Below are 19,134 nucleotides of genomic sequence, written 5' to 3'. Positions count from 1 at the left end.
GGAAAGTAATCCCCCGAGCCCTGTTTGCGATGGTCCGCCGATTTGAGCAGGAATATTCTGCACATTGCTCTGGCATCTTGTTTCTTCTGCTGCAACTATAGCGGCTGCATTTCCTGTTTCCATTCCAGCAGCCAATGCTGTGTCTACTCTGGCACATAGGCTCTGGCATTGCAGCAAATCATCCAGTCATCATTTTTTTACTTCTGACGTCAGACGCAAAGTTTTTGCGCGTGGCACACGTAAAAATATCACGTCTGCTCAGACGTCAATTTTTTACTCCTGAAGAAGTAAAAAATCTACACGTGGAGGCGTTATTTTGACAGACGTTATGTCCTAAACCGCTTTCCATAGGCCATTCAACTAGCCCGCTTGCTTACGACGAGACTCAGGCTGCGCAGTCGGCACCCGCTTCCTTATTTGGGTTTTGGGTTGCCAGGTTTTAGCCTATGACAAAAACGGTTGAAATTGAAACTAAGTGATCGTGTATAGGGTGTATTTCATACACAATCTGGCAACCTGAATGGATCAATGATTTTAAAATGAAGTTTGATGGCCATGCAAATTACAGGAGTTTTCCAGGAGAAATAACAAAACGGGGTGCTGGGAGATGACCTTGAAATACGGGAGAAACCCGGGAAAAACGGGAGTGTTGACAGGTATGATCTTAACTTAATAAAAAGTTTATATCAATTATCATCAACAATGACAAGCCAGCTGGAAGCTGCCACTCGTTTTCTCTCCCTCTTGTGCGTGCTCAGCGTTCTCAATTAAATGGATTAGCATTGGTCCTTCCTCTGTCTCTCGGTGCCCTATGCACAGTGCGTGATGCGTGTGGTGGTGATCACTGATCAGGCAACTTTTTTAAACGGATAATTTTCGCCTATACAAGCTCCTCACGTTCCTCTCCATCTTCAGCTAACTCCATAGACAATAAAATAAACGATCTAGCTGCTTCAGGTTTTGCGGCCTCCGCTACCCAGACAGCACACATAAATCTTACCGATGTCGGGCCGATGAATGCCGTTAAAGTCTAGAAGACATCGCCTAGGAAGCGTTTGCTCATTGGCAAGACATCGGCGGTGCTACCGGATATACGGTTTCTGAGATTCTGAGTTTCCATGGGTGGAGTCGGGTGGAGTTTAGCGTGAATATTTATGAGGTCGTGCGCGCGCGCCTAGCGACCCATTCCTTCCTGCAGCGTGAAACAATGGAACTGAAAATGTTGGCAGAGATGTTGCCATGGCTTTTCAACACGTTTTTTTGTATGTTCACATGGGATATCATGGGAAGACATGACCATTTCAACAACAGCTAGTGTTCGAGTGTAAGTGTAAATGCATTTTTGCGCCTATATTGTCTATGTTGTGACATACTGTAGCCTAGATATAGACATAGCCTACCAAATGTCATTGCTTCCATTTCTTATGGTAGCCTTGCACCATTTCGAATTTCTATTGGCCTATTTAATGTCAGTGGGACATTATGGGCTACCTTACATTGTTGCTTTTAAAGTGTCAGTAGGCTACTCAAGATGATACTTGTGTGATGTTCCAAATGAGTTTTAAACCTTGCCTACTCAATGCTAAAACAAACAACCTAGTTTGAAATTGGCTCGTTCAGTGCAATTCATGTAGGCTATCTGCCCAGTCCCCGACCACCACTAGCATATAGGCTACCTCACGAAATCATAATATAGCCTAATTGATATGTTGCTGCTAATGTAGCTTTGTAAAATAAAACGGAACTTTTGTCATTAAGTTGTCATTTATAGTCATTCATTATCAATAATTAGCGTTTGTCCATAATTGTTTATTAATCCCTATAGACCTAATGATGTTGTTGCCACAGCAGATCTTTAAGCCATGTTTTATTTGACATTCTGGTGTATCCCTAGCCTAGAAATCTAGACGCACCCTAGCGGCGGCAAATTAATTTGCTCAGCTTGTACGTCTAGTATCGAACCATAGGAATTTCTATTGGCTTAACACCGTGGATGACGGCCAATCACAGCGCTCTATTTCGTTAGAGAGTCTTAAGGCGGGCTTAACAGGATAACGACATCCTGCGACGGTGAACAACAAGGAAGGTGGCTATGGCAAACGAAGAGCGGTTGTTTGAATCGGCGTTGGCGTCAACTTTGGAGGAGTTGGACTTGTGCTTTTCTTCGAAAGTAGATCAACACAATGCACTTAAGTCATTCCTTTCGAAGAAGGATGTATTTGCCGTTTTGCCGACCGGATACGGATATGGTCGTAGCGCTGGCCTATTGCATGCCTAGGCAGTTTGAAAGACAATGATCTGCCCGCCCCTTGGATTAAGCGAGGTGAATGATTCGATGCCAGACTATACATGTCAATGATATAGGATGGCCCGCCAGGCTAGTGTATCCCACCATAGAATCTTGTGTAATTAATTAGGCCTATCCATCAGATTTATTTATCTTGTACAGACACATAGCATATTTACACCCTAGTGTAAGCAACTACTTGCATCACATATTGTATGTAACCCTAGTGGTCTACCAGAATTGGGCTGTTGAGTATCTTGTAAAAATACTGTCTGTATTCATCACTCCTTTTGCTCATGTGTGTGTGTTTGTGTGTCTGGCCTTGTTCTATATCATGTAATAAAAGCAAATTTTATCCAATAATAAAACTTGTTTTGTACAATCCTGTTGTTGTTATTGTGCCATTATGGAAGTAGTGCATTAATGATCCATACACTCACATTGGTTTATTCATGAAGGTCATTCATTCAATATGTTTTATCATCTCACAAACACTGCCTAAACAGTCCTTTAGATGGACGATGGCTACTTATAAAAGTCATTCTGATACACAATAGGATGAAAAGCTTAAAGGTTAATGTGGAGAATATGGTCATACAGACTCAGTTTGTTCCAAAAGGAGATACAAATGCAACAAAGTAACACTTTATAAGCACTATGTGCTCATCAAGGAGGATGACAAAAAACTACATAAGTTCATCCGAATGAGGTGAATGACTACATATGGGCTGATTATATATATATTGATATAACAGGGGAACGATAAAGTATAAGCTAAGAACACAATTGAAATAAGAGTTAAAACACATAGTAAAGGCCCTTAAAAACCCAAATGTCATGTGATGCATTACAGACCCACAATCCTTTGAGTAACAAACTTTACATATACACCCATCCTTTGTCAGACCAGTTGTGGGTTTAGTGAGTCAGGAGAATAGCTAAAGGAAAAGAAAAAAAATACTACGATGGATGCTTCTATGTTCCATGAACTATTTGAATTGAAGTCATTTGGGAGATTGCCCAATGACCTTAGTAAAAATGAAAAATATATATTACTAAGACGTGCAAAGAAGTTTGCCCTCAAAGGTAAGTAAATATGTGAAACAAACCTGGCCTAGGTAACAAGCCCTCAGAATGAACTTCTCAGTCAAACTTTATGTTTAGATGGTGAACTTCACTACATTAGAAAGGACGGGCTAGTAAAAGTGGTCCAGGGAAAGGAGGAGGTGGAAACCCTTCTCATGGAATTTCACACGTCTGCGCATGGTGGACACTGTGGAGTGGAGAAGACTCTACATGCACTAAATGCTAGGTACTACTGGCCTGGTATGTCTAGACGTGAAAACCTGGGTGAGTACAAGAAATGGTCAATCTCTCAAATAAGACCTTTCACTACTTTTTCACAATGAATCAACAATCCCATTATTTGCAGATAAAACAGTGTGCTCAATGCCAGAGCAACAAATCTGGCATTAAAAATAAATCCCAATATGAGCCCATTGTGGTAAGTACTTTCTGAGATGAAAGAATGTGTTGTCTATGTGAACTGAGTATGTTTTAATTATTTGACAATTGTTTATCAGGTGTCTGAGCCCTGGGAAGTTGTGGGGATGGATTTGGTTGGAAAGGTAAAGAAATCAAAAGAGGGCAACTATGAATACATATGTGTTATGGTTGACTATTTCACTAAATGGTCAGAAGCATTCCCTCTAAAATCTAAAAGTGCAGAGGAAGTAACCATGTGTATTATCAAACTCTTTTATCGATTTGGAGCACCAAAACGAATTTTAACAGACAACGGAAGAGAGTTTGTAAATCAGGTTAGTACCATTTTATCATTAGAATACTGCAGTATGAAATATCAGTGATAGGTGTAATTATTGTTAACACTTCTAATTAATTCTGTTGACTCCACATATTTAGATCAATGACGGCTTATGCAAATATCTGGGCATAAAGCACAGCCTTTGTGCACCCTACCATCCCCAGACCAATGGTTTGGTGGAGAAACTTAATGGTACCATCCAGAGGTAAACCATACCAAATTAAATCATTATTTAGCTAATAATGACTGAGCAGGCATGATAAAAATAAATCATGTGTATTATTCTTCTGCAGATGCCTCAGCAAACTTGTACAAAATAGGCCAGAGACATGGGCAGATTATCTCGAACCAACGATGTTTGCACTGAGGACCAAGAAGCAGCTAACCACCTGCTTCTCCCCCTATTATTTATTGTTTAGGAGAGAAGCTAGGTATCCCAGTGGAATACCACAGTTATGAGGTTTGCACAAATAAAGAGCTACTAAATGTTGTTACATGTACAGTTCCTATCATTACAATTGACATGCAACCTTACTCTTACAGGTTGATGACTCCATTGAGGACCTGGTGGCGGAAGAATTGGTGTTTTATGCCATCCAGAGGCAGGATGAGATATTTGAAATTGTGCACGGTAATGCAGCAAAAGTCAGGGAGAAAATCCGAAAAAGGAAGCAGCAGCAGGGCACACATTTGGCCATAATAGCAGGTGACAGGGTGCTGAGGCAGAATATCAGAAGCCAGCAGAGGAAGGGTGGCAAGTTGGACCCTCATGTTCTAGTGCCGTACACAGTTGTGAAGGTAGATGGAACAAGTGTTGACTTAATGGATGACAGGGGTACAGTCTTTCCAAAAATCAACATTGACCATATAATTCATTTTGAGGAACCACCAGAAAAAAAAAAAAAAAAAAAACCCATTCCCCCTGTACAGCTCCCTACATGAACAACCCAGACATGACCCAGCCACCTTCCCCTGTCATCCATACACCTTACAACCCTCCTGCTGCTGAGAGCCCTGCCCCTGCTGCCCCTGCTGCTGCCCCTGCCCCTGCTGCTCCTGCCCCTGCTGCCCCTGCTGCTGCCTCTGCCCCTGCCCCTGCTGCCCCTGCTGCCCCTGCCCCTGCTGCTGCCCCTCCTGCCCCTGCCCCTGCTGCTGCCCCTCCTGCTCCTGCTCCTGCTGCTGCTCCTGCCCCTGCCCCTGCTGCTCCTGCTGCCCCTGCCCCTGCTGCTGCTGCTGCTCCTCCTGCTCCTGCTGCTCCTGCTGCTGCTCCTGCTGCTCCTCCTGCTGCTCCTGCTGCTGCTGCTCCTGCTCCTCCTCCTGCTCCTGCTGCTGCTCCTGCTGCTGCTGCTGCTGCTCCTCCTGCTGCTCCTCCTGCTCCTGCTGTTCCTGCTGCTGCTGCTGCTCCTGCTCCTGCTGCTGCTGCTCCTCCTGCTGCTGCTGCTCCTCCTGCTGCTCCTCCTCCTGCTGCTCCTCCTGCTCCTGCTGCTCCTCCTGCTGCTCCTCCTGCTGCTGCTGCTGCTCCTCCTGCTCCTCCTGCTGCTGCTGCTCCTCCTCCTGCTGCTGCTGCTGCTGCTGCTGCTCCTGCTGCTCCTCCTGCTGCTGCTGCTGCTCCTGCTGCTCCTCCTCCTGCTGCTGCTGCTGCTCCTCCTGCTGCTGCTGCTGCTCCTGCTGCTCCTCCTCCTGCTGCTCCTGCTGCTGCTGCTGCTGCTCCTGCTGCTCCTCCTGCTGCTGCTCCTCCTGCTGCTGCTCCTCCTGCTGCTCCTCCTGCTGCTGCTGCTGCTCCTCCTGCTCCTCCTGCTGCTCCTGCTCCTGCTGCTCCTGCTCCTCCTCCTGCTCCTGCTGCTGCTCCTCCTGCTGCTGCTCCTCCTGCTGCTCCTGCTGCTGCTGCTGCTGCTGCTGCTCCTCCTGCTCCTGCTGCTCCTCCTGCTGCTGCTCCTGCTGCTGCTCCTGCTGCTGCTGCTGCTCCTGCTGCTCCTCCTGCTGCTGCTCCTGCTGCTCCTCCTGCTGCTCCTGCTGCTGCTGCTCCTGCTGATACTATTTCACTGCAATATTATCCCCGTTTCTCACAGTGCTGGAGAATATTTGGGAGAGGAGGATGGGTGGCAAGCTCTGCAGCAAAATAGGCCCATACAAGATTTTTACCTGGGACCTGGAATATCTAAAACCAGGAAAGAAACTTGAGAGCGAGGTTGTCTTTGATATTATCAGTATATTTCTATAAATGCCTTTCTTAATATTATAACCTATATTGTGATTATATTCCTTGAAATATGTATGATGTTTACCACAGGTAATCAATGGATATTTATGGAGCCTGGCTGCAGGCTCATCAACAAAAGCATTTGCCATAGATACATTTGAAATGACAAACATTTGGGAAGGAAAAGGCAGCAAAATGAAAAAGGTTCATACCTTTCTCGCTCTTAAAGGAATTTCATGGCCAGTAAAGGCATCAGTGCTGCTGCCCCTCCTGCCCCTGCCCCTGCTGCTGCCCCTCCTGCTCCTGCTCCTGCTGCTGCTCCTGCCCCTGCCCCTGCTGCTCCTGCTGCCCCTGCCCCTGCTGCTGCTGCTGCTCCTCCTGCTCCTGCTGCTCCTGCTGCTGCTCCTGCTGCTCCTCCTGCTGCTCCTGCTGCTGCTGCTGCTGCTGCTCCTCCTGCTGCTGCTGCTCCTGCTGCTGCTGCTGCTGCTCCTCCTGCTGCTCCTCCTGCTCCTGCTGTTCCTGCTGCTGCTGCTGCTCCTGCTCCTGCTGCTGCTGCTCCTCCTGCTGCTGCTGCTCCTCCTGCTGCTCCTCCTCCTGCTGCTCCTCCTGCTCCTGCTGCTCCTCCTGCTGCTCCTCCTGCTGCTGCTGCTGCTCCTCCTGCTCCTCCTGCTGCTGCTGCTCCTCCTCCTGCTGCTGCTGCTGCTGCTGCTGCTCCTGCTGCTCCTCCTGCTGCTGCTGCTGCTCCTGCTGCTCCTCCTCCTGCTGCTGCTGCTGCTCCTCCTGCTGCTGCTGCTGCTCCTGCTGCTCCTCCTCCTGCTGCTCCTGCTGCTGCTGCTGCTGCTCCTGCTGCTCCTCCTGCTGCTGCTCCTCCTGCTGCTGCTCCTCCTGCTGCTCCTCCTGCTGCTGCTGCTGCTCCTCCTGCTCCTCCTGCTGCTCCTGCTCCTGCTGCTCCTGCTCCTCCTCCTGCTCCTGCTGCTGCTCCTCCTGCTGCTGCTCCTCCTGCTGCTCCTGCTGCTGCTGCTGCTGCTGCTGCTCCTCCTGCTCCTGCTGCTCCTCCTGCTGCTGCTCCTGCTGCTGCTCCTGCTGCTGCTGCTGCTCCTGCTGCTCCTCCTGCTGCTGCTCCTGCTGCTCCTCCTGCTGCTCCTGCTGCTGCTGCTCCTGCTGATACTATTTCACTGCAATATTATCCCCGTTTCTCACAGTGCTGGAGAATATTTGGGAGAGGAGGATGGGTGGCAAGCTCTGCAGCAAAATAGGCCCATACAAGATTTTTACCTGGGACCTGGAATATCTAAAACCAGGAAAGAAACTTGAGAGCGAGGTTGTCTTTGATATTATCAGTATATTTCTATAAATGCCTTTCTTAATATTATAACCTATATTGTGATTATATTCCTTGAAATATGTATGATGTTTACCACAGGTAATCAATGGATATTTATGGAGCCTGGCTGCAGGCTCATCAACAAAAGCATTTGCCATAGATACATTTGAAATGACAAACATTTGGGAAGGAAAAGGCAGCAAAATGAAAAAGGTTCATACCTTTCTCGCTCTTAAAGGAATTTCATGGCCAGTAAAGGCATCAGTGGTAGGTGGAGTTGCTCAACCCTACCCCACAGCCTCCAGCCTGATGGCACTTCATGTGGTGTGTTTGTGTGTAAAGTAAGTGTGTTGACATATTCAAATGTTTTGTTAATTGTTAATAGTATCTGCCAAATAGAATTAATGTAAAGAGCATTGCTGAATTGAATGTTTATGGCTCAGTTTGCAGAGGCAGTCGTAACAGGGGGACATTTAGAGTTCCCCTGCACCCAGAGGGATGTGGCCAACCTCAGAAAACAGTTGGGTCTATACCTTCTGGAAAAATCAGGTATTTCAGACAAACTTACCTGAAAGGTCAGAGATCTAAGTTCAAGACTTACAGATCAGAATTCATAATACCATGTTTGTTTCCACAGAAGACCTTGGTGAATTATGTTAATTATGTGGAGACACTTATCCTTCTACACAGGAGTCCGTGGATACTTGGGTATGATATGTACATAAGATTCTTTTTTAATGTATATAACGTCTTGAGTTAATACTAATGTGAATCCTATGTTTTTTGTCTTCAAGATACAATGTGATGGCTGCCAGGGATGGTACCATTGCGAGTGTGTTAACTGGCCAGACACAAAAGGACTTTTTATTTGCCCAGGTTGTAAAGGGCCTGAGTAGCCTAATAAATAATTTCACAACCTTTTGTGTGTTTACAGTTTCATTTGTAGTAATTGCTATAGATTAGCCTATGTCCCAAAACAACTGTGCTGATGACGTCTAAATATACTTCTGTTATGACACAGGCTTGTGGCCATATGGTCTTCCTAGTAGGCCTACACTTGCTAAATCTACACAAACACAATTTGGGCAAGGAACACCAATGGAAACATACGAAGTGATAACATAGAGTAGTTTATTACAGATATTTGTCTCGGTATACAATAAGTCTTGCACAGGCTAGACTAGACTAGGCTAACAACAATCAAAATGATACACATTGCAGAGCAGATCATTTCATATCCAATATGATACTACAAATAAGTAGGCCTACCAATATGGTCTTCTGAGGCATAAAATAGCCAGTCCTAATGACATTAATGAAATAGTCAAAGGACCTAAACGTTACACCGCCTTTGTTTGACAGTAGGCCTAGGCTACAACATAACCAAATTGCATAACACTTACACTTACTTGACCAGCAGTTGTGGTGGAAATGACCGTGTTTTTTCCTATATAAACCATGTCAACATCCAAAAACCATGTTAAAACGCTGTGGTCTTATAACATCTCTGCCAACATTTTCAGTTCCATTTGATTCACGTTGCAGGAATAGGTCGCTAGGCGCGCACGCACGACAACCAACATTCATAAATATTCACGCTAAACTCCACCCGACTCCACCCATGGAAACTCAGAATCTCAGAAACCGTATATCCGGTAACACCGGGATGTCGGCAAATCATCGAAAACGATCAATGAGCCAATGTTTCAACGACTCATCAAAACTATCCCCACCCCCGGCTTATACGACCTTTATTTATTTAGGTCGGAACTTGAGATTGCACATTTTACACTAGGCTATAAATGATTAGATCTATAAAGACAGAAAGATGCCAGAAATATTTTCATTTCATTTTATTGAATGTTTAAAAGTCTGAATGATGAAAAAATGCTGTTAGAAAATGTTCCCCCAAAAATCAGGTTCTTCTCCTGCAAGAGACAAAAACAACAATTAATTCACTGCAACACTTTCATCTTTTAAGTCTACCCTTACCGATTGCTGTTAATGAATTTTCATAGATGCAGAGAACCACTACCAAGCTCGGAGAAATAGATTTCAAACCCATTAGCGTTACCTCAGCTGATATTTCAATCAAGCAGAGGCGAGCTAATGCCGTTTACTTGGCTAGCGCGCTAACGCCGGCCAAAACACGAACTCTGGAAGTGACTAGAGAAAGTTGGGACTGAAACGTAGCCTACATTTGCTTTGGGGACTTCGGCTGATGCATCTATCTGTGCATTTTCTCTGTGCAAAGGCGTTATGATGACACGACCAGGAGGTTAGCTCAGCCAAGACAGTAACGTTAACGTTAGCTAATAGCCTAGCTCCCACTCCTCTCCATTCAAAAACGACAGCCTTTCCTGGGTTAAGTCTCACGGTCAAATAATGGGTGCATCCGAATAGTCAGTACATACTAACGTCGGTTAGAACGTACTACTCAACCGTCAATTTAGTAAGTTATTTATGTATGCAAGCGAGTAGTAGGCATACTGGGCAGCCATCTTGCCTGTCCTTTGACCCCGGATGTTTACATGTGACGCCGACACACATGACGCACAGTGAAGGATGCCGCGAAATTTTAAAGCCACATCGGAGAATTTACCTCAGAGCCGTTCACGTCATTCGTCTTGTTTTGCTTGAAAACGACTAAACGTATTTATAAGAATTTACTCAGAGCCGTTCATTCGCCTTGTTTAGCTTGACACGACTGAACGTATTTACGAGAATTCACCTTATTTACTTTAGAGCAGTTAATTCGTCTTGTTTTGCTTGACACGACATATTTTTGGAAAATGTCCTACACAGAGTTAATGTATGGCAAGACAAAACGTCTGTCAAAATAACGCCTCCACGTGTAGATTTTTTACTTCTTCAGGAGTAAAAAATAGACGTCTGAGCGTCAGACGTCAAATTTTTACGTGTGCCACGTGCAAAAACTTTGCGTCTGACGTCAGAGGTAAAAAATGACGTCTGGGTGATTTGCTGCAATGCCAGAGCTTTTGTGCCAGAGTAGACACAGCATTGGCTGCTGGAAACAGGGAATGCAGCCGATATAGTTGCAGCAGAAGAAACAAGATGCCAGAGCAATGTGCAGCATATTCCTGCTCAAATCGGCGGACCATCGCAAACAGGGCTCGGGGGATTACTTTTCACAAGTAAGATTTAAAGGGGCCCTATTATGGTATTATTACAGTGCATGAAAATGCACTGTACTGTTCTTCCTAGGCTTCTTCTGATTACAGTGCATGAAAATGCACTGTACTGTTCTTCCTAGGCTTCTTATTCTTCTTATTATAGTGCATGAAAATGCACTATACTGTTCTTCCTAGGCTTCTTATTACAGTGCATGAAAATGCACTGTACTGTTCTTCCAAGGCTTTTTCTTCTGATTACAGTGCATGAAAATGCACTGTACTGTTATTCCAAGGTAGCCTGGCGGGGCCATCCTATATCATTGAGATGTATAGTCTGGCATCGAATCATTCACCTCGCTTAATCCAAGGGGCGGGCAGAGAATTGTCTTTCAAACTGCCTAGGCATGCAATAGGCCAGCGCTACGACCATATCCGTATCCGGTAGACAAAAGGGCAAACACATCCTTAGAAAGGAATGACTTAAGTGCATTGTGTTGCTCAACTTTCAAAGAAAAGCACAAGTCCAACTCCTCCAAAGTTGACGCCAACGCCGATTCAAACAACCGCTCTTCGTTCGCCATAGCCACCTTCCTTGTTGTTCACCGTCACAGGACTGTCGTTATCCTGTTAAGCCCGCCTTAAGACTCTGTAACGAAATAGAGCGCTGTGATTGGATAACATCCACGGTGTTAAGCCAAAAGAAATTCCTATGGTTCGATACTAGACGTACAGGCTGAGCAAATTAATTTGCCGCCGATAGGGTGCGTCTAGATTTCTAGGCTAATTCCAAGGCATTTTATTACAGTGCATGAAAATGCACTGTACTGTTCTTCCTAGGCAACTTCTTATTACAGTGCATGAAAATGCACTGTACTGTTCTTCCTAGGCAACTTCTTATTATTATTATTCCGCTTACCACTTTTTCTGTACGCTATTTCTCTTGAACAGTTTCACTTAGAAACTTCATTCAAACTTTGTAACGTAGGTATTCAAACGGACAAAGCTGCTATGTCTTTTCAACTTTGAAACTTTTATACTTTTTAAACTATTAAAGAAAAACTTTTTAAAAATCCCCATAGACTTAACATTGCCGATTGTGACATCATAATACGGCCGTTAAGCAATTATAATTCTATGGCAGGTGTTCAGGCCACCTGCAGCCTCAGGCTTTAAGCATACAATCTGGGTCAATTAAGACTACACATCCTATTCAACTGTTTCCTCTGCCCAAAACTGATTCAAAATAAAAGTCCTCACTACAATAATCCACTGTTAAACAATGTAACCCATTAAACTACTGAACTTTTTACATTCAACTTTTAAACGGTCTACTTTTAAACTATCATTACTATCTATCTATTAAACTAGCTGTCTATCAACAACTTTTAAATTATCTACATTCAACTTTTAAACTTTTAAACTATATACATTCACTAGCTGTCTATCAACAACTTTTAACTTGTCATCAACTATGTCAACATTTTTCATCAACTATGACTCCTACCCACTGTAGCTAGTTAGCATGGTTAGCAAAGTTAGCATGTTAACATTGTTAACATTTTTAACAAAACTGCTAAAAATGATTAGCTAGGTTAGCTAAGTCACATGGTTAGCATAATTAGCATGTTAGCATGGTAGTTAGCATAGTTAGCATAACTGCTAAAAATGATTGGCTAAGTTAGCTAAGTAACATGGTTAGCATGCTAACATGCTAGTAATAGTTTAAAAAGTATAAAAGTTTCAAAGTTGAAAAGACATAGCAACCCGATCTGTTTGAAGACCTACGTTACAAAGTTTGAATGAAGTTTCTAAGTTAAACTGTTCAAGATAAATTGCGTATGGAAAAAGTGGTAAGGAATAATAATAACTAGAAATGCAATTCCAAGGAATTACCAGTGCATAAAAATGCTAAAGTTGTGATGTAAAATATCATGTATAGTTAAAACAGATAATACAGAGATGGTTACTACGGTGATGCTAGGATAGACATGGTGGTTGCATAGCTTAATAAAAGTTGATAGTTTAAAAGCTGAATGTAGATAGTTTAAAAGTTGTTGACAGACTGGAAGTTGAATGAATGTTGATATTCAAATAGTTTAATGGCTGTGTATATAGGTAGATATTTGAAAGTTGGAACGGCTCTAATGTTTGCTAGCAGTTATGCTAAGATTTTTAAATCTGCTAACCATGCTACTTAGCTAATGTTTTATAGCAGTGCTAGCAATGCTAACATGCTAACCATGCTACTTAGTTAACTTAACTAACATTTTCTAGCAGTTTTGCTAAACATGCTAACTATGTTAGCAATGTTAGCATGCTAACTATGTTAACCATGTTACTTAGCTAACCTAGCTAATCATTTTTAGCAGTTTTGTTAAAAATGCTAACTAGCATGCTAACATGTTAGCATGCTAACTATGCTAACCATGTTACTTAGCTAACTTAGCTAATCACATAGACATATACACTAGATGTCGCCTTGACTACTGCTGTTTATTGGAACGAATGCGTCAATCGAGACGCCATCTTGCTTCAGTGATCCACTCCTCTATAATGCATTAGCGTCAATCTGGGCAAAGATCTAGCGAAAATAAAATCACCATAAATTGTCAAAATCTCAAGCAATTATCTAGTTTTTTGGGTTGTTCCAACTGACAGGCATGTATTTATGGTTGAGTCTAGAGAAAACTAAGCTTAAGACGATAATAAAGATACATTTTACCCGTCTAGCCCCATAGACTCCCATTCATTCTGCACTAGCTAGCGGCGGCCCCTAGAGGAACAATGAGTAAACTGCAACCAGGTTCAATACAATGAAAGTAAACAGGCTCTTCTAGACAGGCTCTGGTTGAGGCCACATATCCCTCTTCTCGTTTACTCATGTAGGCTAAGTTGTAATCTCACCAGAAGTTGCTGTAGATCTGTAGAACATTTACCTCTGCTACTAGGCCTACATAGGCTACGCCAGTCGTTACTTTTAAATCATGGGTCAGTGCCATGGGCCAACGAGATGTAGCTGAATTCATAAATGACAAAGCCATGAGAAAGGTGATTTTCTTACGTTTCAACAACAAAGAAGCCGATCTGCCATCATTGTGAGAAGTTCCCAAATTTGTCGCTAATCGCTAAAAAGGTTTTCTATCGCTGGGGATGGCCAAACGTCGCTAAATCGGTAACGCTGACAATACAGGAGAACTAGTTTAGCGCTTCAGATCCCTGTACAAAGATGGTGGCGGTGTTGACGCATGCTGAGAAGCAGAAGGCGACATCTAGTGTATATACCTATGAGCTAGACCGTTTAAAAATGTAATGTAAAAAGTTCAGTAGATTAATGGGTTACATTGTTTAATAGTGCTATTAGAGAAAAACTTTTTCAAAATCCCCATAGACTTAACATTGCCGATTATGACATCATAATACGGCCATTAAGCAATTAGAATCCTATGGCATTTTTAACAAAACGGCTAAAAATGATTAGCTAGGTTAGCTAAGTAACATGGTTAGCAAAATTAGCATGTTAGCATGCTAGTTAGCATAGTTAGCATAACTGCTAAAAATAATTAGCTAAGTTAGCTAAGCAACATGGTTAGCATAGTTAGCATGCTAGTTAGCATTTTTAGTAAAACTGCTAAAAATGATTAGCTAAGTAACATGGTTAACATAGTTAGCATGCTAACATATTAACATGTTAGTTAGCATTTTTAGCAAAACTGCTAAAAATGATTAGCTAGGTTAGCTAAGTAATATGGTTAGCATAATTAGCATGCTAGCATAGTTAGCATGCTAGCATGTTAGTTAACATATTTAGCAAAACTGCTAAAAATGATTAGCTAGGTTAGCTAAGTAACATGGTTAACATAGTTAGCATGCTAACATTGCTAGCATAGTTAGCATGTTTAGCAAAACTGCTAGAAAATGTGCTAGGAAATGTTAAGTTAGCTAAGTAGCATGGTTAGCATAGTTAAAAATCTTAGCATAACTGCTAGCAAACATTAGAGCCATTCCAACTTTCAGTTATCGTCAAATATCTACCTATACACAGCCATTAAACTATTTGAATATCAACATTCATTCAACTTCCAGTCTGTCAACAACTTTTAAACTATTTACCTTCAACTTTTAAATGGTCTACTTTTAAACTATCATTAAACTATCTATTAAACTAGCTGTTTATCAACAATTTTTAAACTATCTACTGTCTATCAACAACTTTTAAACTATCTACATTCAGCTTTTAAACAGTCTACTTTTAAACTATTAACTTTTATTAAGCTATGCAACCACCATGTCTATCCTAGCATCACCGTAGTAACATCTCTGTATTATCTGTTTTAACTATACATGATATTTTACATCACAACTTTAGCATTTTCATGCACTGGTAATTCCTTGGAATTGCATTTCTAGTTATTATTCTTCTTCTAACGCAGTTAATGCAGCTTCAACCGTTTAACGTAGAAACTTCATTCAAACTATGTTACGTAGGTCTTACTTAGGACATGTGGGCTTTGTATTTTTCAACTTTGTAACTTTTATACTTTTTAAACTATTAATTAAAAACTATCAAAATTTCCCCATTGATTTAACATTAGGCCTTTATGACATCACAGCAATTAGAATCCTATGGCAGGTGTTCAGGCCACCTGTCCCCACTGCCATTCTCAGGCTTTAAGCATACAAACTGGCCCTATTAAGACTACACACCCTATTCAACTGCTTCCTCTGCCAAAAACTGTTTTAAAATAAAAGTCCTCACTACAATATTTCACTGTTAAACAATTTAACCCTTTAAACTACTGAACTTTTCAACTGTTCAGCCATTGTAACTGTTACTTGTCATCAACTATGACTCCTACCCACTGTAGCTAGTTAGCTAAGTAACATGGTTAACATAGTTAGCATGCTAGCATGTTAACATGCTAGTTAACATTTTTAGCAAAACTGCTAAAAATGATTAGCTAAGTTAGCTAAGTAACATGGTTAGTATAGTTAGCATGCTAGCATGTTAGCATGCTAGTTAGCATAGTTAGCATAACTGTTAAAAATGATTAGCTAAGTTAGCTAAGTAACATGGTTGGCATAGTTAGCATGCTAACATGCTAGTTAGCATTTTTAGCAAAACTGCTAAAAATGATTAGCTAAGTTAACTAAGTAACATGGTTAGCATAGTTAGCATGCTAGTTAGCATAGCTACTAAATATGAAAACATTAGCTAAGTTAACTAAGTTAAGTAACTTGGTTAACATTATTATCTTTGATAACATAGTTTGCATAACTGCTAGCAAACATTAGAGCCATTCCAACTGTCATTTATTGTCAATTATCTACCTAAATAATTTAACCATTTAAATTATCCATCTATTTAACCGTTCAATCATTCCAACTATATTAAACCTTATCTACCAAGCAAATCATTTAACTATATAAACTATCCACCTATTTAACTGTTCAGTCATGCCAACTATATTAAACCTCGTCTACCTAGCAACCAATATAGTTTGTTTTTACTCTGTATGATATTTTACATCATATTTTTTGCATTTTCATGCACTGTATTTCCTTCAGGAAATGCTTTTCTAGTTATATTCTAACGCAGTTAATGCAGCTTCAACCGTTTAATGTAGAAACTTAATTCAAACTATGTTACGTAGGTCTTACTTAGGACATGGGTGTTATGTATTTTTCAGCTTTGTAACTTTTATACTTTTTAAACTATTAATTAAAAACTATTCAAAATTTCCCCATAACATGGGCTGATGACATCATAATGGAGCACTTAAGCAATTAGAATCCTAGGCCAGGTGTTCCGGCCACCTGCATCAACTGTCAGTTTCTCAGGCATACAGTCTCATTCTCTTAATATAATAAGACTAAACACATCTTGTTCAACCGTTTCCTCTGTCCACAACATAATTTAACCATTTAAACTATCCACCTATTTAACTGTTCAGTCATTCAGCCTGGATCAGCCATCTGATCCAGGAGGCCAGGGGGAGCCAGGGCAACCTAACAGTTGTCTGGCTGGACCTCGCAAATGCATATGGGTCCATGCCCCATTCCCTCATTAACAAGGCTATGGAGCAGTACCACATCCCCGACAAGATCAGACAGATGATCAACAGCTACCTGGGGTCATTCAAGCTGCGGTTCCAGACTGCCAAGTTCACCACCACATGGCAGCCACTGGAGAAGGGCATTGTAACAGGATGCACAGTATCCCCCATTCTGTTCATCATGGGGATGAACCTCCTGATTACAACAGCAGCAGCAGAGGCCAAGGGACCAGTTACGGCAGCAGGGAGCAGACAACCCCCACTGAGAGGATTCATGGATGACCTCACCATAACGACCACAACGCATGTGCAGGCAAGGTGGATCCTGAAGACTCTTGGGGCTGTAGCATCATGGGCAAGAATGGCTTTTAAGCCCAGGAAGTCACGGAGCATGGTGATAAGGCGGGGGAAACTAACAGAGGCTTTCGAACTGCATGTCCAAGGCGAGCAGATCCCTACAATCAGGGAGAACCCCATTAAATGCCTGGGGAAGTGGTACGACGACACCCTCAGTGACAGAAACAACATCTCTGACACTGTAAATCAGGCAGACGAGTGGCTAAGGAGGATTGACAAGTCAGGCCTACCCGGCAAGTTCAAGTCCTGGATATACCAGCATGGGCTCCTACCAAGGCTTATGTGGCTGCTGACAGTCTATCAGATCCCAGTGACTGCAGTGGAGGGAGTGGAGAGGAAAGTGAACAAACATCTGAGGCGGTGGCTTGGTATCCCTCCCAGCTTCACTGCAGTTGGGCTCTACATCCGATCAGGACAGCTCCAACTTCCATTTTCCTCTGTGGTGGAGGAGTTCAAGGTGGCTAAGTGCAGGGTGGCAATGATGCTCAGAGACTCAAAGGACGAGCAAGTAAGCAACGCAGGGGTCACAACACGAACAGGCCGCAAGTGGGCAGCAGACACGGCAGTCAGACAAGCTGAGAGCTCCCTGGAGTTGAGAGACATAATTGGCAATGTCTGCATGGGTCGGCAAGGACTGGGAACATCTCACTTCACACAGTGGAGGAAGGCAAGCATCCAGCAGAGGCGGGAGATGGTACAAGCGGAAGTTCGTCACCAGGAGGAAGAGACACGGAAGGCTAAGGCTGTGGAACTGGCAACCCAGGGAACATGGACCAGATGGGACCTCCCAAACAGGAGAGTCACATGGACTGAGCTCTGGAGGCTGGAACCTTTCCGTGTTAGCTTCCTCCTGAGGTCTGTGTATGACACACTCCCATCACCAGCAAACCTAGCCAGGTGGGGCTTGAGGGAGGACCCGCTCTGCAAGTTGTGTGGGAAGAGGGGGACACTGGCCCACATTTTAGCAGGGTGCCAAATCGCTCTGGCTCAGGGGAGATATAGGTGGCGGCATGACCAAGTGCTCCGAGTGATGGCTGACATTTTCGAGCAGGCCAGGAGAAGACCACAGCCGACCAAGCCACAAGTACCATCAATGCAATTCGTCAGGGCAGGAGAAAAGCCATCCTCCGTTAAAAGAGCCAGGACCAACATCCTCCTGGGGGCACAGGGGTGGGAGATGTCAGTCGACCTGGGGAAGAAGCTCACTTTCCCATCCATCGTCCAGACCACCTTGAGGCCTGACGTTGTCATCTGGTCAGAGCAAGCTAAGAAAATCATCCTGGTGGAACTGACTGTGCCTTGGGAGGAAGGCTGTGAGGAGGCCCATGAGAGGAAGAGCCTAAAATACCAGGACCTCATCATGGACTGCAAAGACAAAGGCTGGCAAGCATGGCTGTTTCCAGTGGAGGTCGGGTGCAGAGGGTTCCCAGCAAAGTCAATGTGGTCTGTGCTCACTGCTCTTGGCATATCTGGCAAGGAGAGGAAGACAGCTGTGCGCAGGATTGGGGAGGCAGCAGAGAGAGCCTCATGCTGGGTGTGGTTTAAGAGGGAGGAGGGGGGCTGGAGGCCTGGAGTTGATGGGCAGTGACTTGGCCACCACTGCTGACCCGCCAGCTGGAGGATGTAGCGGTTAAGGGTCGAAACACCCCGAGAAGGTTGGGCACCGTCTGATGACATCAGCTCCAGGCCAAAAGCCACCCATAGTCACTTTAGGGAGTGGCTGTATGTATAGCATCACGTGATGTATTCAACAAGTTATACCTCATCTACCTAGTTCAGTCATTCCAACTATATTAAACCTTATCTACCTAGCAAATAATTTAACCTTTTAAGCTATCCACCTATTTAACTGTTCAGTCATTCTATATTAAACCTAATCTACCTAGTTCAGTCATACCAACTATATTAAACCTCATCTACCTAGCAAATAATTTAACCTTTTAAACCATCCACC

At 43.2% G+C, this 19,134-nt stretch overlaps 1 protein-coding gene across 1 annotated transcript; it reads left to right on the top strand.

Moving 5' to 3' along the window:
- The first annotated feature begins 3,897 nt into the window (after window positions 1-3,897).
- LOC143138951 (uncharacterized) lies at window positions 3,898-18,768 on the top strand. The gene is made up of 3 exons (XM_076299449.1): window positions 3,898-3,915; window positions 4,656-4,894; window positions 16,722-18,768. Exons 1-3 carry the CDS (start codon window positions 3,898-3,900, stop codon window positions 18,766-18,768), a joined length of 2,304 nt encoding a protein of 767 aa, XP_076155564.1.
- Window positions 18,769-19,134: the final 366 nt, after the last annotated feature.

This window comes from Alosa pseudoharengus, unplaced genomic scaffold (assembly GCF_046254945.1).
Source record: "Alosa pseudoharengus isolate Yale_2024_CS ecotype anadromous, Long Island Sound unplaced genomic scaffold, YU_APseudo_1.1 YU_APseudo_1.1_scf_10, whole genome shotgun sequence".
NCBI lineage: Eukaryota > Metazoa > Chordata > Actinopteri > Clupeiformes > Clupeidae > Alosa > Alosa pseudoharengus.
Note: the sequence above shows the minus strand (reverse complement) of the source record. Positions and strands in the feature narration are given on the sequence as shown.